The 13,740-nt window shown below is 34.7% G+C and overlaps 2 protein-coding genes across 4 annotated transcripts; both read right to left on the bottom strand.

Moving 5' to 3' along the window:
- Positions 1 to 1,942: 1,942 nt before the first annotated feature.
- On the bottom strand, positions 1,943 to 3,939 carry LOC110442684 (glycine-rich cell wall structural protein-like). 2 transcript variants are annotated; one of them, XM_021486403.1, is made up of 4 exons: positions 3,723 to 3,939; positions 2,782 to 2,883; positions 2,493 to 2,715; positions 1,943 to 2,062 (listed from the first exon to the last, which is right to left on the bottom strand). In XM_021486403.1, the coding sequence occupies exons 1-3, from the start codon at positions 3,901 to 3,903 to the stop codon at positions 2,504 to 2,506; spliced, it is 495 nt and encodes a 164-aa protein (XP_021342078.1). In that variant the 5' UTR covers positions 3,904 to 3,939; the 3' UTR covers positions 1,943 to 2,062; positions 2,493 to 2,503. The 2 variants fall into 2 exon arrangements, with proteins under 2 accessions (XP_021342078.1, XP_021342077.1); XM_021486402.1 differs by having other exon boundaries at positions 2,493 to 2,883.
- A 5,590-nt stretch (positions 3,940 to 9,529) lies between these two features.
- Positions 9,530 to 11,406, bottom strand: LOC110442682 (holotricin-3-like). Of its 2 annotated transcripts, XM_021486400.1 has the most exons (4): positions 11,168 to 11,406; positions 10,334 to 10,468; positions 10,078 to 10,267; positions 9,530 to 9,649 (listed from the first exon to the last, which is right to left on the bottom strand). In XM_021486400.1, the coding sequence occupies exons 1-3, from the start codon at positions 11,388 to 11,390 to the stop codon at positions 10,089 to 10,091; spliced, it is 537 nt and encodes a 178-aa protein (XP_021342075.1). In that variant the 5' UTR covers positions 11,391 to 11,406; the 3' UTR covers positions 9,530 to 9,649; positions 10,078 to 10,088. The 2 variants fall into 2 exon arrangements, with proteins under 2 accessions (XP_021342075.1, XP_021342074.1); XM_021486399.1 differs by having other exon boundaries at positions 10,078 to 10,468.
- Positions 11,407 to 13,740: the final 2,334 nt, after the last annotated feature.

Here is a 13,740-nt window from a genome sequence, read left to right as displayed (position 1 = left end):
ACAGGAAGATATCCTATCCAGATTGAAATTTATTGTAAAATGATAATGTTTTGGTATAATCTAGTCACGTCTAATGATAAGCTCTCAGGCAAAATTTACAAAATCATGTACAAGTTACACGAAAATAACGTCATTAAGTTTAAATGTTTGCGAAATATTAAAGAATTACTAGGTAACTCTGGAATAACAATGTATGGATATTTCAAGAAACATGTACTGTAAGCAAGCCGCTACTGAAAAATATACTTAAATCTAAGTTACCGGATCAATTTATTCAAAAATGGAATCATGACATCACATTTTCGTCCAGAGGAAATACCTATTCAACTTTTAAGAAAGATTTTGGCTTAGAAGAATATTTGAAACGGCTTCGGGATAAAGATCGGGAAATAATGTCTAAATTCAGAACATCAAATTCGAAACTCCCTTTCGAAACAGGAAGATGGACAGGTGTCCCAAGGGAAAATAGAATATGTCTTCTCTGTAACATCGATGTTGGCGACGAATTCCAGTATTTATTTATTTGTAATAACAGTCAGATCACGGAACTGAGGCAAAAATATATACCTAAGTATTTCTATAATTATCCGACGACCGTGAAAATGAAAGGAATGTTTCAAATATGCAACACTGTTCTCCTTAAAAAAGTTGGTAGATTTCTAGAAACAACATTGAAAATATTAATTATGCTGTAAATCCTGTTATATCATAAGTTATACAGAATAAATAGTTGTATTTGTATAAATGTGACCTCTTGTACCACACTAAAGTGTTACTGAGTGAAATAAAAACTTGTGAAAACTTGTGGGAAAACCACGATACAGTGGGGGACAGGCATTCTTAAGATATTGCACCAACTGTTAGTGGATATTGTATTGACGTACGTGTTGTAGATTTCGGTAGGTAGCGGTATGAATGATTTGCATCGTTTTCGTTTTTAACTAACCAATTTCGAAAGAGAAATATCCAAATATGTTCAGTACCTAAAGGTTCTTACACGAACATATTTTCATATATAATGATGCAATACCTTTTAGTTTTGTTTGAACTAAACAAAACTTAACTTATGAATATCTATATCTATAAAACGGATGTCTTTTCTTGCGTTTGATCAGAGGAAAATTAATGACTGATGTGTCATTGGATTACTGAAATTTGATGTTTTTCTGTTATCATTTGATAATTAATTCATCATTACTTACTGATATTAAATATGCTTAATTTCATTTTTTTTTCTTAAACTTCAGTTCGTTGTTGTTGTTCATTTTCGTATGCCTCGTGTTTCGAATACGAATTTATTTCTTATAACTAGAGCTATAAATTGATATCAGTTACCATTCAATGGAATCGTGAATGTCATTTTGATACATGCTCGTTCCACTGCCAAAAACTGTAACTAATTACTGGAAACTGGTTTTCCCGGCACGTGTTGGATCATTTATGAAAATAACCCCCACCTCGCGGGACGGGACTACTATGAGAAATACAAAAGATGAAATAAAAAAATAAAAAAAACAACTGTTCTGAGTGTAAAACAATTTCTGAAGGGCTATACCTGGATTCGAACCGTGAACTTCAGTCTGATAAATAATCGCTCTAACCGATTGAGTTACACCCGGTATGAAAGTGTCCTGATGCAGTTATATCCAAACGGAAAGCAAGGGGAGGTTACTGCACAGTGCAGTGGGACAGGGATCTTTAATCGAAATTGTGTGAACGAGTTTGTTAGCTTATACTCAGATGTGTCTACGATCCGTGTGACATATTCATGTCAGCTGAGAGCAGTTTAATCATTGCTTACATGATAACTTTTTCCAAATGTCGTGGTTTGGTATGTCAGTGGTGGAGAAAGTCAGTTTCCAATTTGTAACCCCAACGGAAAACAGAGGATTTGCTTTCATCTATACTACCCAACGGACAATTGAGAATACTAACAATGGAATAAGGGTTGTATGTTTTTTATTTACAAAAACTTAAACACAATAAATACAACAAATAACCACAGGTAATTTTAAAGCTTCCCAGTCATCGCGTCATCTTCACCTCTGGGACTTAACCATGCCTGTAGGAAAGAAACAAAAGCAGACGTTAGTTAACAGTGATTGCCTCCCTTGATTAGTTTTGACAAAATTCGAACAGACCTTCATGTGGCATAATTTGAACGAAATTGTCAACTAACACTGCAGAGTAGACCCGTCAAAGATATGTAATAGACGATATCCCGCAGGACAAATCCAATTTAAAAATGGTAGATATCCGGACAAAACATAACAATCCCTGGTTTGATAGCCGGCTTAATCTGTTGTACCGATTATACATGGAAAGTTTCGATAATTTCAGCATTGAGTAGAATTACAAAAAAAAAAAAAAAAACGATGTTTTCGGATAAAGTCTCAAAAGTCTGGACTAAACCAGCACCATAAGACTAATTGAGCGAGTTGATATAAATGTTCCATTCTAGAAAAAGTTGGGAATAAAGAAAGTCTACACACCTGTTACGTAATTAGTAGATAGTTTGGCTAGGGTAATACTGTTGACCGCTGGCATACATCTGCTGTCCACCACTGTGTTGTCCGACTCCGGCGTTGTACTGACCACCGCTGTACAATTGGGATTCAGCGTACTGACCACCGTTGTACATCTGGGATCCTCCGTACTGACCGGCATCGTACATCTGGGATCCTCCGTACTGACCGGCACCGTACATCTGGGAATCTCCGTACTGACCACCAGAATACATCTGAGAATCTCCATACTGACCACCAGAGTACATCTGGGAACCTCCGTATTGACCGCCGGTAGTGTAAACAGTTGGGTAGCCTTTTGTGATCATCCCACCCTTTACGTAACCACCGTGACCGTAGTGCTTCTTGCAGGGCAGACCTGAAACACATAAAATAAAACAATTAGTCAAAAGATGTTCTCAAAACTTAAATTAAATTCTAGATAATATTCTCATATACAATAATACGAGTCCCCTGGATTTCGGAGACCTTCAAGGGAAGCTACTCCAGCCGGCATAATCGTAAATAGAGATGTTTGCCATACACGTTGAACAACAGACTGAAATAACCTAGCAACAAAGTCGTGTAATCATTTTTTTTCCTGGTACTTTGATGGAATTTTATAATGTAGACGAATATACTATCATGTATTGAAATATCACGAGCAGTTTTTGAATCATTTCAATTGAAATGATGTGCAAATAAATGAAGACATGAACATATTACATTGTATTAATGGGAAAATTTGACTTATATACACTACATATTTCATGTAGCAATGACAGCAAATAAAACACTGATTACTATAAACAACGCACATGTATTTAGAACAAATCTCATAATTAGATACAAGTTTACAATGTTTCTCTTCATTATTCCCCTAAAGAGCCAAGAGTTAGCATATACACGTTTATAATGTTTCTCTTCATTATTCCCCTAAATAGCCAAGAGTAAGTATATACACGTTTATAATGTTTCTCTTCATTATTCCCCTAAAGAGCCAAGAGTTAGCATATACACGTTTCTACTAAAAGATATGTTGCTGCTGAGAACACGTACTGACCTTTTTTCTCTCTCAGTCATACCTATACATGGATTACTCCTGTCTATTATTGATAGAAATGTCCATATGTGGTTGTTGTGGGGAAAAAACCCTAAAAATTCATTTTTGTTCTAGAAATATTATCCTAACATATATATAATAACGTTTCTACATACCTGATCCCTTGACGATGGGATATCCTCCTTGCATGTGACCGCCAAAGTGACCACCACCAAAGTGACCACCACCGAAGTGACCCCCTGCCCCAATGATGAAGCCATCATCCTCGTCGAAAAGGGAGGCAGAGGCTACCGACAGAACGGCGACGAGGACGGCGGCGGCGATGAAAGTATTCATGGTTATAGCTGGTAAAAGTAGAAAGATGATATCAATAAATGATCTAAAAACAACTCCAGTTTCTATTTTAGGTTATAAGTACCTTGTTACAAAAATAATGTTCAATAACAAACATAAATATATAAATAAATAAACAAATAAATAAACAAATAAATAGATAAAACAAATCGAATAAATTATTAATTAATTAACATTGCAATAATGTTCTTGCTTAACTGTAAGGTTTATCTATCTACTTATGAAGATGAAATCTACAATCACCACCAGTTGCTATTTTCAAATAAGTAGCTTTTCATATAAACATTATGTTCATTCACCCAAATCAAAATATATATAAACGAATAAATAAACAAACAAATAGTTAAAAAAATCTTATAAATAAAGACATATTTCTAAAAATTTTCTCGCTTAAGTATAAGTCGAACTAGCTACATGTGTAGTGTAGTGTACATCGTATTAAGAAATGTCGCGTTTGCAAAAGTAGTGAACCTTCTTACTTACTTGTCAGGATAGAAGAAACTATAAGATTGACTTGGCGTAACGGCCTTATATAGGGTTCAAACAGAGCTCCCTTCTACGTAACGGGTACCGGGAAGTCACGGGAGGTCTCGTGGAATCATCTTTTTCAGACATTAGTTGGATAAGATTTGTATACCGGGAAGTGCATACTGACCTACCGATGTCGCGAGGATCCAGACGTGTTTGATTAATGATACTTCTAGCATCAATAAAACATTGTTTATATTGTTGGTATTTGGCAATTCTGAAGAATTCTGTATGGCAAATGTATGATGTCAATTAAAACAATGATATAGCATATGTTCTCCTTGAAAAGTGAGGATGCACAATTTTATTTTATTTTGCGAATGGATGACTGGGTAAATTGTTTATTGACGTTTGGTTACAATAGCGTAAATATAATTTCTTTATGACGTCAACAGCAAACAAATACTTTGGGTATTTTTCTAGACTGTCATCAAGCAAAGTTCCCTACCCTATGTGTTCACGTCCAGGCTCTCCGTACCACTTCAAAAAAACGGTAACTAAAGTTTTGGATTTTATTCTACATATGTATCATGACTATAGTTTTGATAACTTATTTCAGTAAAGATAACCATACCTTACAGACAAAAGATAACATCAACAAAATATTATCAGCAACAGTGTTCTGAGTGGGGAAACAATAGCGGGGCTTGATTGGGATTACTGGTGCGATTAAAAAACTCGCAAACAGCAAAGCATGCGGTATAGATAGAATTGTAAATAAATACATGAAAACTACTTTATATATTTGTATGCCTGTGTATCAAAAACTTTTTAATATTGTACTTGATACAAGCGTAGTACCAAATACCTGGACAACAGGTATAATAATGCCTATATTCAAAAACAAAGGTGTTCACGTCCAGGCTCTCCGTACCACTTCAAAAAAACGGTAACTAAAGTTTTGGATTTTTTTCTACATATGTATCATGACTATAGTTTTGATAAATTATTTCAGTAAAGATAACCATACCTTACAGACAAAAGATGACATCAACAAAATATTATCAGCAACAGTGTTCTGAGTGGGGAAACAATAACGGGGCTTGATTGGGATTACTGGTGCGATTAAAAAACTCGCAAACAGCAAAGAATGCGGTATAGATGGAATTGTAAATAAATACATGAAAACTACTTTATATATTTGTATGCCTGTGTGTCAAAAACTTTTTAATATTGTACTTGATACAAGCGTAGTACCAGATACCTGGACAACAGGTATAATAATGCCTATATTCAAAAACGAAAGTGTTCACGTCCAGGCTCTCCGTACCACTTCAAAAAAAACGGTAACTGAAGTTTTGGATTTTTTTCTACATATGTATCATGACTATAGTTTTGATAACTTATGTCAGTAAAGATAACCATACCTTACAGACAAAAGATAACATCAACAAAATATTATCAGCAACAGTGTTCTGAGTGGGGAAACAATAGCGGGGCTTGATTGGGATTACTGGTGCGATTAAAAAACTCGCAAACAGCAAAGCATGCGGTATAGATGGAATTGTAAATAAATACATGAAAACTACTTTATATATTTGTATGCCTGTGTATCAAAAACTTCTTAATATTGTACTTGATACAAGCGTAGTACCAGATACCTGGACAACAGGTATAATAATGCCTATATTCAAAAACAAAGGTATTGACGTCCAGGCTCTCCGTACCACTTCAAAAAAACGGTAACTAAAGTTTTGGATTTTTTTTTCTACATATGTATCATGACTTTAGTTTTGATAAATTATTTCAGTAAAGATAACCATACCTTACAGACGAAAGATGACATCAACAAAATATTATCAGCAACAGTGTTCTGAGTGGGGAAACAATAGCGGAGCTTGATTGGGATTACTGGTGCGATTAAAAAACTCGCAAACAGCAAAGCATGCGGTATAGATGGAATTGTAAATAAATACATGAAAACTGCTTTATATATTTGTATGCCTGTGTATCAAAAACTTTTTAATATTGTACTTGAAACAAGCGTAGTACCAAATACCTGGACAACAGGTATAATAATGCCTATATACAAAAACAAAGGTGATCCAAATGACCTTGACAACTACAGGGCGATAACTGTTGTATCTTGCCTAGGTAAAGTTTTCACATCAATTTTAAATAGCCGCCTGAATAAATTGTCTGATGCATTTGATAATATAACAAGCTCACAAGCGGGATTTAGGAAGGGATACTCAACAGTAGATAACATTTGTATTCTTCATTTCTTAACTACATCATACTTATCACTTGGGAAAAAACTGTATTGTGCGTTCATAGATTTTCGCAAAGCCTTCGACTCTGTTTGGAGAGCCGGGCTATGGAAAAAACTACTTAAGAGCGGTATAAAACGGAAAATATTCAATGTAATTCATGGTTTGTACTCAAATACGAAATCCTGTGTGAAAAATGGCTCTGAAATGTCCGTCATGTTCAACTGCAATGTCGGTTTAAAACAGGGTGAAAATTTGTCACCATTTTTGTTTGCTTTGTACCTGAGTGATTAAAAAGATTTTTTTCAAGAAAACAACGTGAATTGGTTATATACAGTAGATACACTAAGTGTGCTGATACCATTGGAACATATCTGAAGTTATATTTATTATATCATATGCAGACGATACCGTCCTTATGTCAGAAACGCCAGAAGGGCTACAGTCTGCGCTTGATGTTTTTGAGTTATATTGTTCAAACAGGAAGCTCTCAGTTAATACTCAGAAACCCCAAATTATGATATTTTCTGAACGAAAATGTGGAATACAGTTATTTTTTTATTTGGAGGAGTTGAACTTGATATAGAAGACAGTTTTATGTACCTAGGACTTGTTTTTAACTACAATGGCAGTTTTATCAAAGCAAAAGAACGACTAATTCAACAGGCTCAAAAGGCATTATTTGCAGTACGCTGAAAAATTAGCAATATTCCTTTACCAATTGATCTCCAGTTACCAATTGATTTCCAGTTAAAATTGTTTGACTCAATAGTGTTTCCAGTTCTAATATATGGTGCAGAGGTTTGGAGATTTGAAAATAACACTTCAATTGAAAAGATTCATTTACAGTTTTGTAGGAGAGTGCTAAATCTTAGAAGGAGCACTGCTAATTACATGGTGTACGGAGTAACAGGAAGATATCCTATCCAGATTGAAATTTATTGTAAAATGATAATGTTTTGGTATAATCTAGTCACGTGTCATGATAAGCTTTCAGGCAAAATTTACAAAATCGTGTACAAGTTACACGAAAATAACGTCATTAAGTTTAAATGGTTGCAAAATATTAAAGAGTTACTAGGTTACTCGGGAATGAACTATGTATGAATATTTCAAGAAAAATGTACTGTTAGCAAGCCGCTACTGAAAAATATACTAAAATCTAAGTTACCGGATCAATTTATTCAAAAATGGAATCATGACGTCACAATATCGTCCAGAGGGAATACCTATTCTATGTTGAAGAAAGATTTTGCCTTAGAAGAATATTTGAAACGGCTTTGGGATAAAGATCGGGAAATAATGTCTAAATTCAGAACATCAAATTCGAAATTCCCTATCGAAACAGGAAGATGGACAGGTGTCTTAAGGGAAAATAGAATATGTCTTCTCTGTAACATCGATGTTGGCGACGAATTCCATTATTTATTTATTTGTAATAACAGTCAGATCACGGAACCGAGGCAAACATATTTACCTAAATATTACTATAATTATCCGACGACCGTGAAAATGAAAGGAATGTTTCAAATATGCAACACTGTTCTCCTTAAAAAAGTTGGTAGATTTCTAGAAACAACATTGAAAATAATAATTATGCTGTAAATCCTGTTATATCATAAATTATACAGAATAAATTGTTGTATTTGTATAAATGTGACCTCTTGTACCACACTAAAGTGTGACTGAGTGAAATAAAAACTTGTGAAAACTTGTGGGAAAACCACGATACAATGGGGGACAGGCATTCTTAAGATATTGCACCAACTGTTAGTGGATATTGTATTGACGTACGTGTTGTAGATTTCGGTAGGTAGCGGTATGAATGATTTGCATCGTTTTCGTTTTCAACTAACTAATTTCGAAAGAAAAAATATCCAAATATGTTTTCTTACACGAACATATTTTCATATATAATGATGCAATACCTTTTAGTTTTGCTTGAACTAAACAAAACTAATATATAAACTTAACTTATGAATATTTATATCTATAAAACGGAAGTCTTTTCTTGCGTTTGATCAGAGGAAAATTAATGACTCATGTATCATTGGATTACTGAAATTTGATGTTTTTCTGTTATCTTTTAATAGTCAATTCATCATTACTTACTGATATTAAATATGCTGAATTTCAAAGTAAAAAATCTAAAATTCAGTTCGTTTTAGTTGTTCATATTGTATGTGTCGTGTTCCGAATATCAATTTATTTCTTATAACTAGAGCTATAAATTGATATCAGTTACCATTCAATGGAATCGTGATTGTCATTTTGATACATGCCCGTTCCACTGCCAAAAACTGTAACTAATTACTAAAAACTGGTTTTCCCGGCACGTGTTGGATCATTTATGAAAATAAAACTACACCTTGCGGGACGGGACTACTATGAGAAATACAAAAGATGAAATTAAAAAAAAAACCAAAAAAACCTGTTCTGAGTGTAAAACAATTTCTGAAGGGCTATACCTGCATCGAACCGTGAACTTCAGCCTGCTAAATTATCGGTCTAACCGATTGAGTTACCCCCGGTATGAAAATGTCCTGATACAGTTATATACAAACGGAAGGCAAGGGGAGGTTACTGCACATAGGAAAAAGTCCACAGTGCAGTGGGACAGGGATCTTTAAGCGAAATTGTATGAACGAGTTTGTTAGTTTATACTAAGATGTGTCTGCGATCCGTGTGACGTATCAATGTCAGCTGAGAGCAGTTTAATCATTGCTTATATGATAACTTTTTCCAAATGTCGTGGTTTGGTATGTCAGTGGTGGAGAAAGTCAGATTCTATTTTGTAACCCCAACGGACAACAGAGGATTTGCTTTCACCTATACTGCCTAACGGACAATTGAGAATACTAACAATGGAATAAGGTTTTGATGTTTTTTATTTACAAAAACTTAAACACAATAAATACAACGAATAACCACAGGTAATTTTAAAGCTTCCCAGTCATCGAGTCATCTTCACCGCTGGGACTCAACTATTCCTGTAGGAAAGAAACAAAAGCAGACGTTAGTAAACAGTGATTGCCTCCCTTAATTAGTTTTGACAAAATTCGAACAGACCTTCATGTGGCATAATTTGAACGAAATTGTAAACTAACACTGCAGAGTGGACCCGTCAAAGATATGTAATAGACGATATCCCGCAGGACAAATCTAATTTAAAAATGGTAGATATCCGGACAAAACATTACAATCCCTGGTTTGATAGCCGGCCTAATATGGTGTACCGATTATACATGGAAAGAATCGATAATTTCAGCATTGAGTAGAATTGAAGAAAAGTTATAAACGATGTTTTCGGAAAAAAGGCTCAAAAGTCTGGACTAAACCAGCATCATAAGACTAATTGAGCGAGTTGGTATACATGTTATATTCTAGAAGAAGTTTTGGAACGAGAAAGTCTACACACCTGTTACGTATTTAGTAGACAGTTTGGCTAGGGTAATACTGTTGACCGCTGGCATACATCTGCTGTCCACCACTGTGTTGTCCGACTCCGGCGTTGTACTGACCACCGCCGTACAATTCGGATTCAGCGTACTGACCACCGTTGTGCATCTGGGATTCTCCGTACTGACCGGCACCGTACATCTGGGAACCTTCATACTGACCACCAGAGTACATCTGGGAACCACCATACTGACCACCAGAGTACATCTGGGAACCACCATACTGACCACCAGAGTACATCTGGGAACCTCCGTATTGACCGCCGGTAGTGTAAACAGTTGGGTAGCCTTTTGTGATCATCCCACCCTTTACGTAACCACCGTGACCGTAATGCTTCTTGCAGGGCAGACCTGAAACACATAAAATAAAATAGTTAGTTGGAATTTTAGTCAAAAGATGTTTTCAAAACTTAAATTAAATTCTGGATAATATTCTCATATACAATAATACGAGTCTCGGACAACTTCATGGGAAGCTACTCCAGCCGGCATAATCGTAAATAGAGATTGTGCCATACACGTTGAACAACAGACTGAAATAACCTAGCAACAAAGTCGTGTAAACCATTTTTGTCCCTGATACTTTGATGGAATTTTGTAAGGTAGACGACTATGCTATAGTGTATTGAAATATCACGAGCAGGTTTTGAATCATTTCAATTGAAATGATGTGCAAATAAATGAAGACATAAACATATACCATTGTATTAATGGAAAAATTTGACTTATATACACTACATAAAACACTGATTACTATAAACAACAATGTATTTAGAACAAATCTCATAATTAGATACACGTTTACAATGTTTCTCTTCATTATTCACCTAAAGAGCCAAGAGTTAGCATATACACGTTTCTACTAAAAGATATGTTGCTGCTGAGAACATGTACTGAACTTTTTTCTCTCAGTAAAACCTATACGCGGATTACTCGTGTCTATTATTAATAACAATGTCCATATGTGGTTGCTGTGGGGAAAAACCCCTAAAAAATCATTTTTGTTCTAGAAATAGTATCTAACATATATATAATAACGTTTCTACATACCTGATCCCTTGACGATAGGATATCCTCCTTGCATGTGACCGCCAAAGTGACCACCACCAAAGTGACCACCACCGAGGTGACCACCACCGAAGTGACCCCCTGCCCCAATGATGAAGCCATCATCCTCGTCGAAAAGGGAGGCAGAGGCTACCGACAGAACGGCAACGAGGACGGCGGCGACGATGAAAGTATTCATGGTTATAGCTGGTAAAAGTAGAAACATGATATCAATAAATGATCTAAAATCAACTCCAGTTTCTATTTTAGATTATAAGTAGCTTGTTACAAAAAAAATGTTCAATTACAAAAATAAATATATAAATAAACAAATAAATAAACAAATAAATAGATAAAACAAATCGAATAAATTATTAATTAATTAACATTGTTATATTGTTCTTGCTTAACTGTAAGGTTTATCTATCTACATATGAAGATGAAATCTACAATCTACACCAGTTGTCATTTTTGAATAAGTAGCTTTTTATATGAAAAAAATATGTTCATTTACCAAAATCAATATATATATATATATAAACGAATAAATAAACAAATAAATAGTTAAAAAAATCTTATAAATAAAGCCATATTTCTAGAATTTTCTCGCTTAAATAAAGTCGAACTAGCTACATGTACATGTGTAGTGTATATCGTATTAAGAAATGTCGCGTTTGCAAAAGTAGTGAACCTTCGTACTTACTTGTCAGGATAGAAAAAACTATAAGATTGACTTGGCGTAACGGCCTTATATAAGGTTCAAAAAGAGCTCCCTTCTACGTAATGTGTATCGGGAAGTTACGGCCAGTCTCGTGGAATCATTTTTTTCAGACATTAGTTGGATAAGATTTGTATACCGGGAAGTGCATACTGACCTACCGATGTCGCGAGGATCCAGACGTGTTTGATTAATGATACTTCTAGCATCAATAAAACATTGTTTATATTGTTGGTATTTGGCAATTCTGAAAAATTCTTTATGGCAAATGTATGATGTCAATTAAAACAATGATATAGCATATGGTCTCTGTGAAAAGTGTGGGTTTTTTTGCAAATAGATGACATGGTAAATTGTTTATTGACGTTATGTTACAATAGCTGACCGCATAAAGATGAACATGATGATGATCTCGAAATAGAGATTAACCTATGTGAATGTGACGATAAATTAAATGGCGATATTAGCGTAGATGAGATTACTGGTGCGATTAAAAAACTCGCAAACAGCAAAGGATGCGGTATAGATGGAATTGTAAATGAATACATGAAAACGACTTTAGATATTTGTATGCCTGTGTATCACAAACTTTTTAATATTGTACTTGATACAGGCGTAGTAGCAGATACCTGGACAACAGGTATAATAATGCCTATATTCAAAAACAAAGGTGATCCAAATGACCTTGACAACTACAGGGCGATAACTCTTGTATCTTGCCTAGGTAAAGTTTTCACATCAATTTTAAATAGCCGCCTGAATAAATCGTCTGATGAATTTGATATTATAACAAGCGCACAAGCGGGATTTAGGAAGGGATACTCAACAGTAGATAACATTTGTATTCTTCATTTCTTAACTACATCATACTAATCACTTGGGAAAAAACTTTATTGTGCGTTCATAGAGTTTCGCAAAGCCTTCGACTCTGTTTGGAGAGCCGGGCTATGGAAAAAACTACTTAAGAGCGGTATAAAAAGGAAAATATTCAATGTAATTCATGGTTTGTACTCAAATACGAAATCCTGTGTGAAAAATGGCTCTGAAATGTCCGTCATGTTCAACTGCAATGTCGGTTTAAAACAGGGTGAAAATTTGTCACCATTTTGTTTGCTTTGTACCTGAGTGATTAAAAAGATTTTTCAAGAAAACAACGTGAATTGGTTATATACAGTAGATACACTAAGTGCTGATACCGTTTGAACATATCTGAAGTTATTTATTATATCATATGCAGACGATACCGTCAGAAACGCCAGAAGGGCTACAGTCTGCGCTTGATGTTTTTGAGTTATATTGTTCAAACTGGAAGCTCTCAGTTAAAACCCAGAAAACCCAAATTATGATATTTTCAAAACGAACATGTAGAATACAGTTTACTTTTTTATTTGGAGGAGTTGAACTTGATATAGAAGATAGTTTTATGTACCTAGGACTTGTTTTTAACTACAATGGCAGTTTTATCAAAGCAAAAGAACGACTAATTCAACAGGCTCAAAAGGCATTATTTACAGTACGCAGAAAAATTAGAAATATTCCTTTACCAATTGATCTCCAGTTAAAATTGTTTGACTCAAATGTGTTGCCAGTTCTAATATATGGTGCAGATGTTTGGGGATTTGAAAATAACACTTCAATTGAAAAGATTCATTTACAGTTTTGTAAGAGACTGCTAAATCTTAGAAGGAGCACTGCTAATTACATGGTGTACGGAGTAACAGGAAGATATCCTATCCAGATTGAAATTTATTGTAAAATGATAATGTTTTGGTATAATCTAGTCACGTGTCATGATAAGCTCTCCGGAAAAAAATACAAAATCATGTACAAGTTACACGAAAATAACGTCATTAAGTTC

Source organism: Mizuhopecten yessoensis, unplaced genomic scaffold (genome assembly GCF_002113885.1).
Source record: "Mizuhopecten yessoensis strain PY_sf001 unplaced genomic scaffold, ASM211388v2 scaffold716289, whole genome shotgun sequence".
Lineage (NCBI taxonomy): Eukaryota > Metazoa > Mollusca > Bivalvia > Pectinida > Pectinidae > Mizuhopecten > Mizuhopecten yessoensis.
This window is presented reverse-complemented; position numbering and strand designations above follow the sequence as displayed.